Source organism: Hippopotamus amphibius, chromosome 16, assembly GCF_030028045.1.
Source record: "Hippopotamus amphibius kiboko isolate mHipAmp2 chromosome 16, mHipAmp2.hap2, whole genome shotgun sequence".
Taxonomy (NCBI): domain Eukaryota; kingdom Metazoa; phylum Chordata; class Mammalia; order Artiodactyla; family Hippopotamidae; genus Hippopotamus; species Hippopotamus amphibius.
The window spans coordinates 18,271,901-18,292,042 of NC_080201.1; the positions used below are offsets into that span (position 1 = coordinate 18,271,901).

Here is a 20,142-nt window from a genome sequence, read left to right on the forward strand (position 1 = left end):
GAGGGATCGAGAATGCACAGGGCCGAATGGGAATTCAGGGTCCAGTGCTCGCCGCTGCTGAGCTACCCGGGTCAAAGCAAGAGGAAAAAGGGGAGTAGTGAGCCCCGGGCTGTTCTTGAGCCTGAGGAGACTGACCAGAACCTTTGAGTAACTCCCAAGCCGGTTCTTTGCACCCTACCCCGAGGGCACCTCAGTTCAGGCTCCACTGGCCCAGGGGCCCCCTGCCGTCTACCCGGGATCCGGCCAGGTCAGCATGATTCGCTTCCCAGTGAGAGTTCAGACTGCCTGTTTCAGGGTCTGGAGTCCGGAATCACCTCCCCATCCCACTCCCACCCCCCGCAACTGAACAGTTTGCTTGCCGGGTTAAGAGTGGGTTTGAGCCTCAATCCTGCACCAGTCCATCGCTTAGTTACCCTGAAGACCGGAAGGGGTGTTGGGGTCTCATGTGTCTCCACCCCTCACAAACCAGGGATCCAGAGAGGACACAGACTCTCTGCGCATGGAATCAGAGGCGAATAGAGTGGGCTAAGACTTGACAACCAGTAATATTCTGGTTCCATGTGTCACTCTGGAATAGAGTGACCAGCATGTTTAGGGACTGGAGGTCTTAATCCTTCACAAACCCCCTCCTGAGAGCCAGTCAACACCCTGGTCATTCCTGGCTGGTCCCAAGACCTCTATCATGCCCCTTCCTTCCTCCCTCTCTTCCTTTCTTTTGTCTGGTCAACGGCTGACCCTTTCCAGCCTCTCTGCAGTGACCCTCAATGAATCTACTCACCATCTTGGCCTGCCCCTCCTGTGTTCTTTCAGTGAAACACATTTGTGGTTGGGATACCCTCCTCTCTTAACATCCAACTATCTCCCACCTCAGACCCTGGCCCAGGGACCCCCTTTCAAAACCCATGCCTCTCTCACCTCCAACCCAGGCCCCAGCAGAGGGGCTGCTGAGGACCGATCTGGTGTAGGCCCAGTATGGGAGACCATAGAGACCCTTCTGCCGGGGTTAGGAACAGGCAGGAGTCCAGAGCCAAGCGTTAAGTGGGGGTAGGGTAGGAATCAGGACAGCCTGGCTTCCTTGGACTCTGGACAAGTCTGAATGTCTTGTCAGCCCAGCAGCCTCAGATGCCCATTGGCTCCTCAAAGCGTGGCCCTAATCTTGGGAGCAGTCGCTGGTTGCCCCACTCCCATAGGCCCTGAAGATGTTAGGACCATGGCCATTGGGGGAGGGGGTGCCAAGTTCTGGTCAGTAATAACCAGTGCTGGCACTGTGGAGAGGGGTCAGAGGGCGAGGCTCTCTCATTTTCACCTTGACCCCACCATCCACATGATCCCCTGGGCTGCAGACCAGGGGTCATCCTGGACTCTAGATACCTCCTTGACTCTCAGACCCACAACTAGGTGGTCACCAAGTTTTGCCAGCTCTACCCTCCCAAAGCCAAATTACCCTCATCTCCATAGTAGCTTCCTTACTGATGTCCCAATTTATGCCCTTATTCCTGTGGCATTAAACATTAAATCAGGCCCTATTCCTGTCCACCTAACCCCATTTATGACCCTCTCATTGCATGCATCACATGCATCTCTCTCATAGTGAGTGAGGACCCTGGTGGGTATTTTGGTTTCCCCCAACTTCCACTCTCCATCTTCCCCAACTCTCTCATCTCCAGCCTCAGTGGCTTCCTTGCTGCCTAGAACAGGACAACCTCATCCTCCCTCAGGACTTCTGCACTTGTTGCACTGGGACCACTCTGCAGATCCCCCTTTTGGGGACCCATCAGAGCTCTGCGTTTAGGTCTCAGCCCAGACATGGTCTCTGGCTTTGAAGCAGCTCCTGCCTAGCTCCCGTTAGAATATAACTGCTGGAAGGGCAAGCCCCTCATTTGTCCTAATCCCTGGCACACAGCAGGTGCTTAACATATGTTGAATGAATGATTGATGAACCCCCTTCTCTACAGCCCTCCCCCTTTCCAGGATAGGGTCCTGGTACCTGTCAGACCTAGAGAATAAGAGACTGAGGTCTACAAGGTTGGATGTGAGTTCTGGGAAACAGGGATAGTGTTCCTGTGGAGGAGGACATTCTGGGCAAAGGCTGGAGGTGGGAATAAACCCAGAGACTGAAGAGCCAGGCCAGTTATGGTATCTTCCTCAGGTGAGAATCCAGCCAACAGCCTCTGCCCCTCCTCTGTAACTGGGCCCTTTACGTCCCCTCTCCCTTGCCCAAGCTCCCAGCTTCCCTACCTGAACCGGGTAGGTGGCTGGGCTTGGGGCAACCCAATCAACACTAGGGCTTCTGAGCTGGTGTGGCAGCCAGAGCTGAGCCTATTTGGAGGCAAATGATTCTCCCTAAAGCTCACAGCTCAGCAGTGCCCTACTCCTCTGCTACTAGAGCCTTCCTGGAGCCATGAGAGGCCAACACCGACCCAATCATGACACAACCCTGGGGCAAGGGGCTCAGAACAGGGCCTCTAACCTGGCCTAGGCATCAAGGAAGGCTGCCTGGAGGAAGAATAATTAGAGATAGGTCTTGAAGGATAAGTAGGAGTGTGCCAGGAAAACAAAGGGATGAGTAGTTACGTGGGTGCTGCAAGCAGGGAGCTTAGCATATGCAGCAGCCTGGAGACCTGAAGAATCACAGCTGTGTGGAGCACAGTGGTGGGTGAAAGTGGAACCGAGAAGTTTGAGGGCCCTGAAAACGAAGCTTAAACATTTTGTCTATGTCCAGACAGCCAGGAGCCTCGAAGATTCTCAAGCGGAAGCTAAGTGGCCGGGGTTGGGTTGAGGGTGGGGGTGCGGTGTCAAGGGCTTCCCCTTTCACATGGGGCGTCCTCCTGTCCGGCCCTCCAACGCCAGCTCCTTTCCCTGACCCGCAACACCTCGTTCCGCCGACAGAATCAGTGCGCCCTCTGGTGGGTACTCAGCGGCTATTCGGCTGCAAAGGCGTGGAGATGGGAACCCCAGGGAAACAGCGCGCTTGCTACTCTGGAGGCCTGGGAAGTAAGGAAGGGTCGCAGCTGCCCCAGCTAGAGGCCGCTGGCCACAGAGAGTGAGAATGGGCCTGGGCCGGCGATTGTGGATCGCTGCAATGGACCCCAAGCAAGCACCCAGCGTCGAACCCTCTTTGACAGCGGAATCTCTCTCGGGAGGGAATGAGGAGGGTGCTTTTACATCACTCCTACACGCCCTGGAGGTCCACGAGAAGAGCCACACTCTTCAGGTGAGGAACCCCACCCCGTATCTGCCCGGACCTTCACGTACCTACGGCTGTAGCGCCGGCTGCCTTAGTGGCGGGCGTCCAAGGGCTTAAGTGAGGATGGGATTCTGCTAGCTGGCCGGCAGGCTCGCAGGACCAAGTGCCTTTTTCCCAGAGTACAGTTTGGAAGAGCAGGGGTTAACTAGGAAAAGGGCGTGTTGGGAGGGGAGGAAAGGGCACAGATGAGACTGTAGTGCAAAGGCCCTGTGGCCCCGGGAAAGTTACTATTTATGTAATACAGGAAGAAAGCTTAGTCAACCATTCATTCATTCTTGAGCTACTACTATGTGCCAGAAAGGCCCTGTGATAGGCTCTGGGGTTGAGCCTTTCCTCCACGATCTGATATTCTCGCGGGTGGGTGGATGGTGGGGTAGCGAGACAAACGATTTATCACGTTAGTGCTGGCAGAAAGGAGAAGTGAGAGCCGGTTGGGGTACAAGAGTGTGGGCTGTTTAGTATTAATGGGGTGATCTGGGAGGATCCATCTGAAGATGAGAAAGGGAGCTCAGCAAAGCAGAGGACCCAACGTTGTTTCAGCGAATTTAGTTTTTCAAGAGTCCAAACATCGGGAATTGTGTGTGGAGGTGGTCGGACAGGTGCACCGGGGTTTTGGGGGAGCCACCCCACTCTTCGGTTTACTACCCCGCAGGGTCCTGTACACGCGTGAATGAGTCTCCAGTGGGAATGCACTCAGGACGGCACCTCGAGGGGAAGGCTTCCTGGGAACCTGGCTTTGAGACCCGCGCTGAAGGAAGAATATGGCAGGGCCCCGCGCGAAGGTCTAGAGGTTGAATGGAGGTGGGCGCCAGAAAGGGTGAGATTTAGATCAGGTTGCGCCCGGATGGCCCGGGGGTCTGTCGTCTAGGAACAGAGACCAGACTGGAGCCAGACAAGGGGCGATGCACGCCAAGGAAGTTTTAGGAGATGCTGGGGTTTAAATGCAATTAGCTGCAAGGGAGTGGCCGGGAGGAAGGACCGACTCAGCTTGGCGCACGCGCGCTCCTGGCTGGGTGGGGGAGGGGCCTTACCTCGCCGTTGCGCCCCGCCCACCCAACAAATATTTGACATTCCAGGTTTATCTAGAGGAGGGTGGTGCCCGAAGAGCGCATTTCCTCCTCCCCCTGGGCCTGATTGGCTTAGCGCGTCCAGGGGGTGGGGTAAAGCGGGCTGGTAGTGGGGTGGCGGTATAATCCAGGGCAGAGGAGGTCCGACACTCGCCTATACCCCGAGGAGAAGAGCTGGTTTCCCGAAGCCGCTCCCTCTCGCTCCCGACCGTCGTGTCCCAGGCGCTTCAGTCTCTTTATCCGCCAAATGGGGACGCGGTGCAGACTGAATTAGTGAGCAAGGCCTCGGAGGCGCCCCCTCTATGCCGGGCTCTTTCGCTCTCAGTTGTCCGAAGGTCCGAACGTTGCGTCCAGCTTCTCCGACAGCGTGAGGTGCGGCTCCCGCCCCAGTTCCCGCTCGGAAACCCTGTGTGTCTGCTCCCGCCGGGCTGGAGCCCCTTCTTCCCGCTGGATTCTTCTTCAGTTTCTCAGTCACATAAAAGGGAGAATTTGGGGAAGTCCGGGGAGGCCTGGAAACTCGCGGTAAAGGAGCCTCACCAAGCCCGACGGGGCGAAAAGGTGCTGGGAGCCCTCCACGAGGGATTGGCCGAAGAAGAGAAGAGATGGCGGCCCCTTTACGCACATTGCACTTTGCCGCTAGCCCCCACCGGCCAGCACACTCATCTCCTGTTGTCAAGGGGGGAGGACAAAAATAGGCCGCAGTTCTCACGTGGGATAGGGTGAGGCTCCTTGTCGGGACCATCCGGCTCAGCGCCGTCTATAGAGCCGCTCTAGGGAGCTGGGGCCGGGGGTTGTGTGAGACGCGCTTCTTCCTTCCCCAGCACCGAGGCCTGAGCATCTCCGACCGCGCTTTGGCACCGTGGGCACTTCTTGGAGCCAGGCTAAGGCCCAGCCTTCTCACCTGTGTGCACAAACTCTGCCCACTGACCTCTGGTGAATCCCCCAATGCCTCTCATGATCGCTTGTGCTCCCTGCCACCTTCCCCCCACCCCAGTTGAGCACGGGCAGTCCCCTGCAAGTCTTTGGGTGATACCTGGTAACTCTTACCGCCCCCCTTGACCCTGGGTGACTTCTTTTACCCCTCCAGATCGGCCGTCGTGACTCCCACAGCCTCTAGGGTGCCTCCTGGTGATTTTCACAAGTCCAGTGGACCCTTACGGACTGAAGAAGGCCACTGGTTTTGCACTTTCCTTGGCGGAGGCCTGGTGGGGGGGGTGGGGGAGGGAGAGGGGTGTCGCCCCAGAAGTCTGGCAGGGTCCGCTGGGGGAGTGGGGGTCCGGGTCTTGAGCTAGAGTCCAGGGTGAGCGTGTGAGTGTGCGCGTCCAGGGCTAGAGTCTAGCGGCCCTCCCCCACGGTTCCCGGAGCCGCCCACGGTCACGTGGCCGGCGGGGCCGACAGGTAACTCGCCCAGAGAGGGCGGGGGCCGGTAGCCGCCCCGCCCCACGGGGCGCCGCGGGCGGGTCTCGGCAGCGCCCACTGCGCCAGCCGGGCCGCAGGTGCCGCCCCCAACACACGGTGTCCCGCCCAAGCCGATCCGCGTCCGCCGTCGGTCGGTGCGTGCGTGCGCTTCGTCGGTCCGCGTGTGTCTGGCCGAGCGCCCCCTTCCTCTGCGGCCATGACTCCGCCGCCACCCCAGCCAGCACCCCCAGGCCCGAACCCAGCCGCAGACGCCGCTGCGGACCCCCGTCCCGGGCCTGGACCCCTGGTCGTACTGTTCGGGGCCACGGCCGGTGCGCTGGGGCCGGACCTGGGCTCCGATGAGACCGATCTAATCCTCCTAGTCTGGCAAGTGGTGGAGCCGCGGAGCCGCCAGGTAGGGTGGAAAGGGGGCGGTGGGATCTCCAGGGAGCTCCAGAATCCGAAAGGAGCAGTGGCTGATCGGTTTTCCCCGCCGCTCGCAGGTGGGGACATTGCATAAGTCACTGGTTCGCGCCGAGGCGGCCGCACTGAGCCCGCAGTGCCGCGAGGCGAGCGGCCTGAGCGCCGACAGTCTGGCTCGGGCCGAGCCGCTGGACAAGGTGCTGCAGCAGGTGAGCGCCGGGGCCGGGGTGAACGCAGGCACGGCCGGGCTGCAGGGACATTTCTCCGCGGGAGAGGCGGCAGGAGGCGAGGCCTGGCGCACCACAGCCGACTGGCCGAGGCAGTAGGACGGGTTCCTGTTGTTTCAAACTTTCAGCGACTCCCGCGTGTGTCCGCGTGTGCCAGCCATTCCTAGGGGGGCGTCTTTTCGGACTTTCCAGTGATCCGCTTCTACTGAGGGGGTGGAGATGGAGGCTGCGAGACCCCTCCCAGAGTCCCCGGCCTGCGGCGGGGAGCTAGGCTGAGACGGCTCTGGGAACCTGCTTGGCCAGGTCTCCCAGAACAGCGGCCGGAAGCTGAAAGGGCGCAAACTTGGCCATAGGTCACGGTCCCTGCCGCTTGCGTCCTTGGCCCACCCACCCGCCTGGGAGAAGCTGGAGCGGGGGCCGCAGGGCGGTGTCTGCCCTGGAGGCAGACGCCGCCAGGTGTAAGCTGCTCGTCCAGGCATGTCCCCGCCGCCTGGCCAGGCGTGGGCGCTGTCCAGACCCGGCCTGGAGGCTACCTGCCTCCTGAGTGCAAAGGCCTGGGGTGCCTCCTGGCTGAAGTGGGAGGCGGTTCCCTTTGCTGTTTTTCTTATCTTCGTTACTGCGCTCACCCTGTGCCTGAGTCTTGAGTGGAATGAGTGAAAGTGCTTTACTAGCACAAATTCTTTCATCTTCCAACAACTCCTGGTGGTTCCTGAAGAGGAAACAGGCACAAAGATGTCGAACCTGAGTCTGTTCCAGAAGGACACCCAAGCTAGCCCCACTTGGGGGGTGTGCTGGGTTGCCTTGCTCTGCCAGCCTCAGACTGTAAAGCTGGGGTTAGGAGAGGTTCCTGGGCCTGTGGTTTGTGCTTATACCTGTTCTCCAGCAGGGATAGAGGATGGGGGAGGGGCTGGGCAGCTTCCCACCCCCTCTGTGAGCAAACAGCTCAGTGCCAGCCGGTCGATAGGGTCTGGGTCAAAGCTCATGCTGTCCAGGTGTGGAGCTCTGTCCTTGGAGTTTCTCTGCCCACCCCTCCACCCCCCCCACCCCGTTGGTCAGACGTAGGGGGCGGAGCTGCCATTGACCATGAGGAGGCTGGGCCTCAGACAGGACTGGGCCTCCCCCACCTGTCTGAGGGTGGTGCCTGGTCAGGGACAGGTTTAACCTGCTTTGCCCCACCCCTTCCCACCTGGTTTGTCCCACTCTGCCAGGTGTTTGCTCTGGCCCTATTCCAGACTCCTGGAGTGTGTGTGATGGGGGCTTGGGTGATATGTGACTGCTCCCATTTGGCCTGGAGAAGGTGACAGTGGACTGGGGGAGGAGAACACAGAGTCAGGACCAACAGGCATGGCCACCTCCTCCCCAGTCAGGATAGGGCTGAACATCTGGCTGAACCAGCTTTGCAAGCCTGCGCCCTCCCTCCCGCTGCCTGCCTAGCTATGAGTCCCTCTGTCTTTTTTTTTTTTTTTAATAAATTTATTTATTGGCTGCGTTGGGTCTTCGTTGCTGCACACGGGCTTTCTCTAGTTGCTGAGAGTGGGGGCTACTCTTCATTGTGGTGCGCAGGCTCCTCATTGTAGTGGCCTCTCTTGTGGAGCACGGGCCCTAGGTGTGTGGGCTTCAATAGTTGCAACACATGGGCTCTAGAGCACAGGCTCAATAGTTGTGGCGCAGGTCTTAGTTGCTCCGTGGCATGTGAAATCTTCCCAGAGCAGGGCTCGAACCCATGTCCCCTGCATTGGCAGGAGGATTCTTAACCACTGCGCTACCTAGGAAGTCCGAGTCCCTCTGTCTTTCTCTCCACTCCCTATTCCCAGTTCTCACAGCTGGTGAGCGGGGATGTGGCTCTGCTGGGCGGGGGCCCCTACATGCTCTGCACTGATGGGCAGCAGCTGCTGCGACAGGTCCTGCACCCTGAGGCCTCCAGGAAGGTATGCCACCACTTAGGGCACAACAGGGGGTAGGGTTCCCAGGACCCCCGTTGTCATGGGGGTGGGCAGGGCAGCTCAGTTCCCCCCATTCATCCCCATTCCCGTGTGCCCCCAGAACCTGGTGCTCCCCGACACATTCTTCTCCTTCTACGACCTCCGCAGAGAGTTCCACGTGCAGCACCCGAGCGCCAGCCCTGCCAGGGACCTCACTGTGGCCACCATGGCACAGGGTATCTGTAACCTAGCAGGGTTAGGGTTGAGAGGCGGCTGTAGGCTGAATGTGTCTGAGTACGTGCATGCTGGTGGGTTGAACGACACGTGGAAGTTTACCTGCTGAGTCCCTGACTGCATGTCTCTGTGCTGGGGCACATTTGGAATGTGGGCATATATCTACATATGTCTGAGTTGGGAACCTGTAAGGGTATACATGAGCTGGGCCAAAACAAATGTGTTTGCCAGGATTCTGCATGTGTCTATGTAGGGCACTTGAGCCCTGGTGGATGTGGGTTGCCCTCTCATGCTGGAATTTCCTCATTGTTATTTCTCTGCTCATAGACTTGGGGCTGGAGACAGATGCCACAGAGGATGATTTTGGGGTGTGGGAAGTGAAGACTATGGTAGCTGTCATCCTCCACCTGCTTGATGGGCCCAGCGGTAAGCTTCCCCTCACCACCTTTCACCTGTTCTCAGGGCTGGGTGATTGTCTGCCTGTTACTTCCTTCAAGTTCTCCTCCCCATTTGTCACCTTCTTTGAGAGACCACAAGGTGAAAGCCCCTTTGTTCCCTCCTCATCCCCCTCAACTGTCCTCTCTTTGCAGAGCTTGGTGGGGAGACCCCCCCCTCCACCAGACCCTGCTGACCCCCATGCCCTCTCCTCTCAGGTCAGCTGTTTTCGAAGCCCGAAGTGGTAAAGCAGAAATATGAGACCGGGCCTTGGTGAGTGAGGGGGCACGGCTGGGGGTGACAACAGCTGGACAGCTCTGACGGTGCCCTGCCTCCATAGCAGCAAGGCCAACGTGGTGGACAGTGAGACTGTGGTTCGGGCTCGTGGGCTGCCCTGGCAGTCATCAGACCAGGACGTGGCTAGATTCTTCAAAGGGCTCAATATTGCCAGGTGGGTACAGCAGGACGGGTGGGCCCAGGAGGGCAGGCCTATACCCAGGAGGCACTAACGCAACACTGGCTCCACAGGGGTGGTGTAGCACTGTGCCTCAACGCCCAGGGCCGCAGAAATGGTGAGGCCCTCATCCGTTTTGTGGACAGCGAGCAGCGGGACCTAGCGCTGCAGAGACACAAGCACCACATGGGTGTCCGCTATATCGAGGTGGGGCTCCGGGCTTGGGAGCAGAGCAGGGCAGAGCTGAAGCCGGGAGGGCATGAGACTCACAGGCTGTTTCCACAGGTATATAAAGCAACAGGAGAGGAGTTTGTAAAGATTGCAGGGGGTGAGTGTGCTCCCAACAGCGCCTACCTCCCTCTGTTCTTGATCCATGTTCCTTCCCCAGTGCCCCCCTGCCTTTCTGCTCCTGTGTGCTAGGGGTGGGTGGGTATTTGGAAGCGCACAAATGAAGTCAATAGGCGACTCCCTCGCCCCCCACCAAGGCACATCACTAGAAGTGGCTCGTTTCCTGTCTCGGGAAGACCAAGTGATCCTGCGGCTGCGGGGACTGCCCTTCTCAGCTGGGCCAGCAGACGTGCTAGGCTTCCTGGGGCCAGAGTGCCCAGTGACTGGGGGCGCCGATGGGCTGCTCTTTGTGCGCCACCCTGATGGCCGGCCCACTGGTGATGCTTTTGCCCTCTTCGCCTGTGAGGAACTGGCACAGGCTGCATTACGCAGGCATAAGGGCATGCTGGGTAAGCGATACATTGAACTCTTCCGGAGCACTGCAGCCGAGGTGCAGCAGGTGAGCCACCCAAGGGCGCCCCCTACCCCCATGTGCTTCTCCAGGGTGCCCCTTCCATCCCTTCCTTGGCCCTGCCCTTCTTGGCATAACCAGCCTGTTGTTTCCTTCCCTGCTAGGTCTTGAACCGCTATGCCTCTGGCCCACTCCTTCCCACACTGACTGCTCCACTGCTGCCCATCCCCTTCCCACTGGCAGCTGGGACCGGGAGAGACTGTGTACGCCTTCGAGGCCTGCCCTACACGGCCACCATCGAGGACATCCTAAGCTTTCTAGGGGAGGCAGCGGCTGACATTCGGCCCCACGGTGTGCACATGGTACTCAACCAGCAGGTAAAGCTGCTGCCAGTTGGGGGGGCACCTTTAGTTACGGAGGGGGGTGTGGTTGGGAGGAAGGCATTCTTGCACCTGACAGACTGCTTACAAGATGTGCACAGGGCCGGCCATCGGGTGACGCCTTCATCCAGATGACATCAGCAGAGCGGGCCCTAGCTGCTGCTCAGCGTTGCCACAAGAAAGCAATGAAGGAACGCTATGTGGAGGTGGTCCCCTGCTCCACAGAGGAGATGAGCCGTGTCCTGATGGGGGGCACCTTGGGCCGCAGTGGCATGTCCCCTCCACCCTGCAAGCTGCCCTGTGAGTATCCCAGGGGCTGGGGAAGAAGGAGGCATGTGGGGGCCAGGCTGTTAAAACCCTCACTTTCTACACTGGGGACTCCCTTCTGGCTGCCCCACCCAGGGCAGTGCTGGGCTCCCTGCAGATACACTGTCTGCTTCTGCCTCTAGGCCTCTCACCGCCTGCCTACGCCACCTTCCAAGCCACCCCAACACTCATTCCCACAGAGACCGCAGCTCTGTACCCCTCTTCAGCACTGCTCCCAGCTGCCAGGGTGCCCGCTGCCCCCAGCCCGGTTGCCTACTACCCAGGGCCAGCCACTCAACTCTACATGAACTACACAGCTTACTACCCCAGGTACCCGGCTGCTAAGAGAACCTCACAGTCTTGCCCCCTTGTCCTGGCTTGGGGGAGGGTCATGATCCGCTTCCTGGGCCAGATAACTCAAGGTCTGTTGAAACGTCGACTTTATTCTGAGACAACAAGGGAGTGACAGGTGAAGGCTGATGGATGCCATCTACAAACTAGAATAGAGATTACTCTGTAGAGGCAGGGGTTTTAGGGCGGAGGAAATGAAACGAACACAAGGCAGAGGCAAGGGAAGAGGCAGGTAGGTCTTGGTCTAGGCCACAGGTGGCACGGCACTACTAAATCTCTGCCTTTCCCACCCTAGCCCCCCAGTCTCCCCCACCACTGTGGGCTACCTCACCACGCCCCCTGCTGCCCTGGCCTCTGCTCCCACCTCAGTGTTGTCCCAGCCAGGAGCCCTGGTCCGTATGCAGCAGGGTGTCCCATATACAGCTGGTATGAAGGATCTGCTCAGCGTCTTCCAGGCCTACCAGGTGAGGTGTGGCTGGAGGGCTTGGGAACCTGGCTGAGCCTGGAGCTCCCTGCCTAAATCTCTGTCACTTCTGCAGCTAGCCCCTGATGACTACACCAGTCTGATGCCTGTTGGTGACCCACCTCGCACTGTGCTGCAGGCCCCCAAAGAATGGGTGTGTTTGTAGGTGAGGGAGCCAGGAGGTAAGAGGTGGCTGATGTCCTCAGCTAACGGGACTCTCCTGCATCCAGAGAATCAGCGCCCTCAACCCGGTGGCTTCTTTCTGGCTTGTCAAAATTCTCAGAAGGCCCCCAGAGGAGCTCAAGCCCCAGCTCCATCCCCCTACTTATCACTCTGCCTATTCACCCCAAGGATGATGGCTGGACCCTAAATGGAGGGCTGGGGGTGGAATGGTGCTACCCTGCTCCCAGTGATCTGATCTGGGCCTCCTAAGTAGCACACAGAGAGCCTTTGTTCTGTTCTGGCTATGGTCCATGCCTACAGATTCCGCAGGGCTGCTGTCCACAGCAGGCTTGCTTTCTTTTGAAAAATGTAAGCCCTGGTGCCTTCAGTATATGACTCTAGGGAGCTTCTCAGTAAAGATCCCAATGTTCTACCTTCCCCTGTCCCTTCTGGTGGGGGGCAGGGTAGCAGAGAGCGCTGGCCCCAGTCCCCAGGATACTTGGACTTCTGTGGCCACATTGTGCCAGGGGTAGTCCCACCTAAGGATGCTAACCCCCCTCTAGCTTGGCACAAGGAATATCAGGTGGCAAAAATCACAGGCTGTTTTGATGGACTGTACTGCAGTATCCCCAGAGGACACTAGGGGGCAGAAGGCCCTCACATGAAAACTCAGGCTTGACTTTTAAAGGGACTTCTGCTTACTTTTCATGCACACCTTGGGCAGGTCAGTTGTCCTGAACTCAGCAGACACCTTGGAATGTCCTTTGCACCCATTAGAGGGTGCCGAACTGAAGCTCTGGAAGGAATTTGGAACTCTACCCTCTTCTCCGTAAAATAAACAAAGGTTCTTAACCAAGTGGACTTCTTAAAAGCCAAAGTGCCCTTCACTTTGGCACAGGGTGAGGGGCTCCACACCAGCCCCATGCAGAGGAACACTCAGGCAGATTTCAAGGAGACTGTTGACCTGTCATAGTTTATTATTTCAGCACTGTAACTGAGGAGCCTGAATTGCTGGCTCTTCTTCCCTTTGTATTTGTGTAAGGAGCACTATACTCCTATAAAAGGTTTTTGAATACAAAATGTACAAGAAAACACAATCTCAAGTGCTGTAAACATAACTGAGAATCAGTTCCTTAATTGAACATCATCCATTTTTTAAAATACAAGGTTTCAACTTGAACCCATCTGAGCCTTACAGATGACCATCTGTTCTGAGTATCAAAAACAGGGCTTTACAGCCAGACTCAGCAGAGCTCTGGTGACAGTGGCTAACCCTGGGCAAGGGTGGGTTGCACTCTGGGCAGCAGCACCACACTCGAACTTGAAGACATCTGTTCCTTTAAAAGCTGTTTTCAGCCATGTTTCTTTGTGCATCTCCAGTAAGCAGAAGGCTGCTCATCCCATTCCTCAACCCAAGATCTAGCAGGGGCTGGAGGGGAAGGACTGTGTGCCAGCACATGCCCAGTTGTTCAGTGCTGTAACTAGAAATCAATTTGCATAGTCCAATGGATGTGTGCTGTAACACCACTATGTTGCACAAAAATTAAGATCTTTATCTACAAAGCCAAAAAATACTGTCTCTTACACCAAAGCTTTTACAAAGCTGATACAAAACTGCTTACATAGTATACAAAGCTCTATTTTAAAATTTAACTTTTATTTTGAATAGGAAAGCATTTCTAGTGCTACAGGCATCAAGGTATTTAAAAGGCATCAAAATTTGGTGCATAGCAACTCTGGATCATAGAGGCTTTTATTCTTAAGGGCAGCAGAGCAACCCCCAAAGGGTCTCACAAGGGAAGCTCTCACGAGCAAGAACCCCATGTGAGGCAGCTACACCAGCGGCAAGAGGGTGGAAGCAAGTTAGGCTAGCTCTCTGGAACTTCATCTCAAGAGGGCCAGCAACCCCCAGGCCCCCCACCCCCCCCAAAAGAAGCTCTGGGCTTCCAACCACAGGCCCTGAAGCAAATCTCACTATCCACACTCTGTGACACAAAACTCACTTTCGAAGAAAATGTGAAAACACCGCGCTCCAAGAAGGACTAGAGTGATTTGCTGAAGGATAGGCATTTCTTTCTAACTAATTTTAGGGAGAAATCTAAAACATCATTGCTTAGAGGGGAAAAAAAAGACCATACTTCCTCATCCTGGGTCAACAGCTCCTAACTGGTTGACTAGAGGTGGTAGGCAACGAGCTGGCTCCCTCCACCCGGGCCTCGGATGGCCTCAGCAGAGAGTCCTGGCATCTAGGACCCACAATCCCCTGGAATAACAGCATCAAGCCTCTGACCAGTGCAGCACACTGTCTCACATGTAGGCACTCAGAAAATTTGCTTCCTGAATAAAAGTAGATTTCATTTGAAAACATACTGCAAACTTCAGGGGCTTTGAAATAGGCCCAAGCCTTGGAACGGGAAACTAATCCCATTAAGGGGAGGGTTAAGAGCAGGGTTTGAAAAAAGCACCCAAGTTGGGCAACTCCTTTGGTAGACAGCAGGCTGGAGTTCCTTGCTGGCCCCTCCTTGGGCACCAGCCTTACCAGCAGCAGCACCAGGGCATCTTTGGTGTGGAGGGTCAGGTTTATAATGCTACCTCATTTTTGGATTTGCCTCAAAGCCTTTTAGAAAAAGACTGTTTTTTAGGCCATGCAGATGGGACAGGGTAGGCCAGAATCATTTTAGGCTGTAAACAGAATGAGGGAAAAGCCTGCCAGCATAAATCTTAAAAGCTTCTCATCTGGAATCCTGAATGTTCTCTGCGCCTGTCTTGAAAGCATAGCTCATTTGTGCTTAGCTTTTGACACAGCCTGGCCTCTAGAGATAAGCTAGAAGCAGCAAAGTTGCCGAGACAAACCATCACTAGATTGGCAGCCAAATGCAGATGCTTCCACTTGGAAGAGGTCTGGGACCAGAGGACACATAAGGGAAGAGTACTCCACAGTCCACCTGTTTGTAGGATGGCAGGGAATTAAAGCTACCAAGCTAAAAAACCCCACCTTTCAAAGTTCCCTTACATGTAGTTATCTTACCCAAGGCCCTGAGGGAAAAAAGCAATTTCAACATGGAGACAGTATGGAGAGATTGCAGGAAGATTACCTAGAAAGTTACAAAAATGCTATGCTCTGGAATGTCATTTTATATTCCAATACTTCAATGATTGGAATGGTCTCATTTTATCTAACAGTTTACTTTTATAAAGAGGTATGAGCTACATTTGGCTTTACTTCCTATGAATCTATGAAAGACTTCAGGACACATGCTGAGTTTCTGAGGCACAGGTGTGGGCTTGGGAGAATTTTTTTCTTTTATGTTTGCCTCTGGAAGGTTTTATCAAAAGTTTCTACTTTAAAAATATCATCAAAGCTAAAGAGTCCTTCAAATGACCATAAAGCAGTACAAATCACCAATCCTAGCTAAGCAACCAGTTCACCTGCAAAAGCAGCACCTCTGAAATGGAGAGCCTGCTGCATTCACACTCAAAGCACCCATCATATAAAAGTATCCTATTTAAATATAAAAAGCAAAGCTCATTTCCCCAAAGATCAAACAGCCTGTGCTGCTCCTGTTCTTTTACAAAATCTACCCAAGGCCTGAGTTGGAGGAATGCTGCTTTCCCCACATATGGTGATCCCAACTCCTGGCTCCATCCTGAAGGTTGCAGAGTTGGAAACCCAAGGTCCACGGAGAGAAACATGCTGAGAAGTACATGATGGTGGACACAAGGCTGCAGTGAGCACTGTTAGAGCCCGTCGGATCTTCCTAAATCCAGGGAATCGGGACCTGGGAGGGGAGCCTGCCTGCTCACCCCTGTTCCTTGGGAAACAGAAATCTGGGACATGTCTCTCCCAATTACCTCGTTCACTGAAAAACAAGAAAGGGAAGAGTAATTAGTGACCTCTGTGTGACTAACCCTATGATGCTCAATGCCAAGCAGTATTTCAAAGATATTTTTTTCTCTTTCCATAGCTTTTTATAAAGGTAAAGGCAGTGCCTGAAGCCTGCTCTTGAACTGGATGGAAACATCATTCCAAAAGTTGTTCCAGACCCCTTTCTCTACCTTTCAGTTCAATTTTGATTGGGAATGGGAATGTCTGAGAGAAAAGGGAAACGTTCTTACCCTCACTCTAAAGGCTCTTGCTTCAATACTTTTGAAATGTGTTCACCTTAATCTAACTTTTCCTTAATTTTCATCCTTTTAGGAGAGTTTTCCCTTTCTGATTCCTGTAGTGAAACTTATATATAAAGTGAATGAAAATAAATGCTTTGATGAGAGTAAACCATTGAGATTTGGGGGTTATTTTGTTACCCTATGCTAATACTAACATCCTTTATTATGTGGGGGCATTTGTATTATTTCTGATCCTTTGAGAAGAGGCTCTTGATTTTGTTGGTTTCTATGATATGCCAAGCACCTCAAGAAGCACAGTCTTCTGTGAGGTCCAGTGCAAAGAGTTTTAATCTTAAGGAACCAACATAGAAGGGAACACCCCAAATAAGAATCTTTAATTCTCTCACCATGAGAACTCTTTGGTTTCAAATGAAAATTCTTTGCTTGATCAACTAAAGATTCTATACTAATTCCACTCCTAGGCATATACGCAAGAGAACCAAAAACATATACCCACATAAAAACCTGTACTCAAAATTCATACCAGCATTATTCATAACAGCCCCAAAGTGGAAATAACCCAAATGTCTACCATTGATGAATGAATAAACACCAAAGTAGTCTATTCCACACAATGAAATATTCAGCCTTAAAAAAGAATGAAGTTCTAATACATGCTACAACGTGGATGAACCTTGAAAACATTATACTAAGTGAAAGAAGCCAAATACAAAAGGTCATATATTGTTTGACTCCACTTATATAAAGTGGCCAGAACTGACAGAAAATAAATAGGTGGTTGCCAGACGTTACGGGAAGGAAGGAATGGGGAATGACTGCTCAGTGGTATGGGGTTTCTTTCTGGAGTAATGAAAATGTTTAAAAATTAGATGCTGATGATGGTTGCACAACTCTATGAATATACTAAAACTCACTAAATTGTATATTTGCAAAGATGAATTTTATAGTAATGAATTATATCTCAATACAGCTGTTATAAACAAAAATAGACCGAGACAAAAAAAATTTCTATAATTAGCATTTGAAGTGATCGTAAAAGCAAAGGAGACACTAATTATCATTTTAAAAAATCTTCAGATATTAACATCTAATCTTTTTATTGTTTAGGTAGTTAAGAAAAAAATTCTTCAAACTCATGTACTCATTATGGCTGTAAGGAGAAGGGAACTAACATTCACTCCACCAATCTTGGGTTGGCCACAAAATTCGTAAAGAAGGGGGGGGAGTCAAGGAAGGGAGGGAATACGGGGATATGTGTATAAAAACAGATGATTGAACCTGGTGTACCCCCAAAAAAAAAAATTCGTAAAGATTTTTCCATCACATATTTATTGAGCATAATATTTATTAAGTATCCATACATTAAACTTTATAACTGAAAATTTATATCCTATTTCAATTAATCTTCACATTTTAAGATTACTATTACCCCACATTACTGATCAGTTAATAGAGGCTTTTGCCAGTTCACACAATTTGCTTAGTAAATGGTGGAATCAGTTTCAAAACACCTATTCAACTTCTTGAAGGCCAGAAGAGTAGAAAAACATGGAAATAATTTAGACAAAGAAAATGAAAGGACCTGGACAAATGTGCGAAGAGTGAGTATGATGATGGTAAGAAGAGGGAGAGAGGAAAGGACTGATTCACCACTACCACTAAGGTTTTAAGTCTAGGAAGGATAGTGCTGTCACTACTAGAAATAAGCTGAGGAGGAATGTAGAGGAGGAAGGTGGTAGGTTAGGTCTGGAATTGAATTTGGAAATTAGAACATCCAAACAGAAAAATCCTATGGGTAAGGGACTACAGTGAATGGTCAGAGCAAGAAGAGATTTATGCACCTTCTTACTAGAGACCTGGAAGTATGGGAGCAGTTTCATAATTCCACTGAAGAGCAAAAGGCTGGGGGAAAAAAAAGTGGGAGTGATTTGATGAGAAGAAAAGACCTGGGAAAGCAAATATGTAAGCAAAGGAAAGGCCTGGAAATTAGGTTTGGTTTGAATATAGGCTCTGCCATTAATTCCATGTGTGTCCTTGGACAAATTACCTCATGTATCTAAGATTCCCATTTCCTTAGGTATACAATGATGGTGTTAAACTAATAATGTCTCTTTAATGGTAGAAGTCTGTGATTTATCAACAGGCAAATTTTCAAGTGGCAGCACTCAGAAAGGCAAAGAAGTGAAGGATGAAAATTTGGCTTGATTGTGGTTAGTATTTAATGTAGAATAGTAAAGAAGGACTAGGAGCTAAAGGAATCCAATTACAAAAGAGTGAAGATTAAGCAGTGTTGGCTGGCTCTAATAATCACTAACTGAGATCAATTTTTGAAGGTCATTGGTATAGTCTTATGAAGGTCTTTGTCATATAAAGGATGTTTTTAAAGTAAATTTTCCAGGCTAGGATTTACTGACCATTCATGATGGTTTGCAAAAGAAGGATGGAATTAATCTAAACTGACTCCTGACTGCTAGAAATAACTCACTGAAATAGTTTCTACGTAAATGAAAAGTTGTGGGAATGCTCTGCTCTTCAGTTTCCTCATAAGTATAATGGAGATTTTTTAAAAACCTCTTATATAGTAAATAAAGGGACATAAATAGACAAGGCAGCCTTTGGCACCTCCGTCACAACAACAAGGGAACAGTGTTTTCAGCGTGGAAATTCTATATGTGGGTCTAAGGGGTAGCCTCGTGCTAAGAGAGCACAAGGATGGCCCATGATCTCTGTGCATGGCCTCTAACACTACTAACTGCATTAGATTATCAGCAGACATCAGTGTTATCTGTCTCTCAGATAGCCTGTAAGCTCCCGAAGGACAAGGACTTTGCTACTGAGGAAACATCAATTTCTGATGACTGAATAAAGTCAATGCAATTACTTGGGAGCTATTTGCAATAGCACCCAGAAAGTTCATTAAGTGGTGGGGTAGGAAAAGGGACCAGAGAATGTTATTAAGACTAACACATGGCGGGCTTCCTAGGTGGCGCAGTGGTTAAGAATCCGCCTGCCAACTCTGAGCACATGGGTTCGATCCCTGCTCCAGGAAGATCCCACATGCCTCGAAGCAACTAAGCCCGTGCACCACAACTACTGAGCCTGTGCCCTAGAACCCGACAGACACAACTATTGAGCCCACGTGCCGCAACTACTGAAGCCCATGCTCCTAGAGGCTATGCTCCGCAATAAGAGAAGCCATGGCAATGAGGAGCCTGTGCACCAGAAAGAAGAGTAGCTTCCGCTCATCACAACTAGAGAAAGCCTGTGTGTGCAGCAACGAAGACTCAACACAGCCAATAAATAAATAAACAAATTTATTTAAAAAAAAAAAGACTAACACATGGCATCTGATTTTGATTTTGGCAGTGTCTATTTTAAACCGGTCTCACAGCAGTGGCAAAAAGCCAAATATAGAATCAAGTACCCAGCTCACATTCAAGTCATCTTTCCTGTCGCTTATTCCTTCGAAAGACGGTAACTTCAGAGACATTCCAGGCCACCACGAAACACACATTTTTCAATTCTTATCTCACTGTTCAAGTTTTAAAACAAGATGATTAAAAATGGTGCTTTATCATCATCAAAAACCACGTGATATATTGTTTTCCTGTGTCTTTATGAGGAATTCAATGCCTACATTTTCTTGATGATGAGGGTCTATAACCAGCACTATCCACCCACTTACCAAGTACACTTTGATGATAAGGATAAACACATCATTTTCTGAAGAAGTCAGGTGGTGACCTTTATAGCAAATGCCTGATCAAAGCTGTGTTATTTCTGCTCCCCCTTACCAAAGTTCTGCTGTTCTTTTTTGCCTAGTGTGCCTAACTTCATTTAGTTGAAGCAACCTGGAAGGTTCTTGACAGTTCAGGATTTTAAGACTAGGATAAAGCCAAGAAGATCTTCCACAAAGAAGCACTCAAGCTGACTATACTCAAATATACTTTGATACATAATATTAATATATAATAATCAGTCAATAGATTTAAGTTCCAATAGGGCAAGGAACTTGTCTATCTTGTTCTCCACTGAATCCTTAGTGCCTGATAAATTATGAGTGCTGATTAAAATTACATGCCAATTGAATCTTTTTCAAAGAATTTATTTATTTATTGGCTGTGTTGGGTCTTCGTTGCTGGGCATGGGCTTTTCTCTAGTTGCGACGAGCAGGGGCTACGCTTCATTGTGGTGTGCGGGCTTCTC

At 51.9% G+C, this 20,142-nt stretch overlaps 3 protein-coding genes across 9 annotated transcripts in view; 2 read left to right on the plus strand and 1 right to left on the minus strand.

Annotated features, from left to right (window-relative positions):
- The first annotated feature begins 12 nt into the window (after positions 1–12).
- LOC130838031 (uncharacterized) lies at positions 13–5,744 on the plus strand. Its single transcript, XM_057710818.1, has 5 exons — positions 13–97; positions 2,890–3,043; positions 4,446–5,033; positions 5,402–5,514; positions 5,641–5,744. The coding sequence occupies exons 1-5, from the start codon at positions 13–15 to the stop codon at positions 5,742–5,744; spliced, it is 1,044 nt and encodes a 347-aa protein (XP_057566801.1).
- ESRP2 (epithelial splicing regulatory protein 2) lies at positions 5,561–12,760 on the plus strand. Of its 5 annotated transcripts, none has more exons than XM_057710785.1 (15): positions 5,561–6,127; positions 6,216–6,344; positions 8,177–8,290; positions 8,406–8,520; positions 8,846–8,944; positions 9,172–9,226; positions 9,261–9,404; positions 9,482–9,614; positions 9,693–9,735; positions 9,893–10,194; positions 10,311–10,523; positions 10,628–10,826; positions 10,976–11,162; positions 11,479–11,647; positions 11,723–12,760. In XM_057710785.1, the coding sequence occupies exons 1-15, from the start codon at positions 5,930–5,932 to the stop codon at positions 11,810–11,812; spliced, it is 2,190 nt and encodes a 729-aa protein (XP_057566768.1). In that variant the 5' UTR covers positions 5,561–5,929; the 3' UTR covers positions 11,813–12,760. The 5 variants fall into 5 exon arrangements, with proteins under 5 accessions (XP_057566768.1, XP_057566764.1, XP_057566765.1 ...); XM_057710781.1 differs by having other exon boundaries at positions 9,294–9,404; XM_057710782.1 differs by having other exon boundaries at positions 9,297–9,404.
- The window catches only part of NFATC3 (nuclear factor of activated T cells 3), a 126,271-nt gene continuing 113,170 nt past the window's right edge, over positions 7,042–20,142 (minus strand). The window contains exon 11 of one of the 3 annotated variants that reach the window (XM_057710779.1): positions 7,042–7,071. Coding sequence is in view for 1 of the 3 variants with exons in the window: in XM_057710776.1 (XP_057566759.1) it covers positions 15,547–15,668 (122 nt within the window). In the remaining 2 variants the exon portion in view is untranslated. Of the gene's footprint in view, positions 7,072–12,762; positions 15,669–20,142 lie in introns of those variants that run through there. The other 2 variants (XM_057710776.1, XM_057710778.1) reach the window with 2 other exon arrangements.

Coding starts and splice junctions, on each gene's coding strand:
- LOC130838031 (XM_057710818.1), top strand. CDS start 13: ATGCACAGGGCCGAATGGGAATTCAGGGTCCAGTGCTCGCCGCTGCTG. Junction 98..2,889: donor CAAGAGGAAAAAGGGGAGTA/GTGAGCCCCGGG, acceptor TTCCGCCGACAG/AATCAGTGCGCCCTCTGGTG. Junction 5,515..5,640: donor TTGCACTTTCCTTGGCGGAG/GCCTGGTGGGGG, acceptor GTGCGCGTCCAG/GGCTAGAGTCTAGCGGCCCT.
- ESRP2 (XM_057710785.1), top strand. CDS start 5,930: ATGACTCCGCCGCCACCCCAGCCAGCACCCCCAGGCCCGAACCCAGCC. Junction 8,291..8,405: donor ACCCTGAGGCCTCCAGGAAG/GTATGCCACCAC, acceptor GTGTGCCCCCAG/AACCTGGTGCTCCCCGACAC. Junction 8,521..8,845: donor TGTGGCCACCATGGCACAGG/GTATCTGTAACC, acceptor CTCTGCTCATAG/ACTTGGGGCTGGAGACAGAT.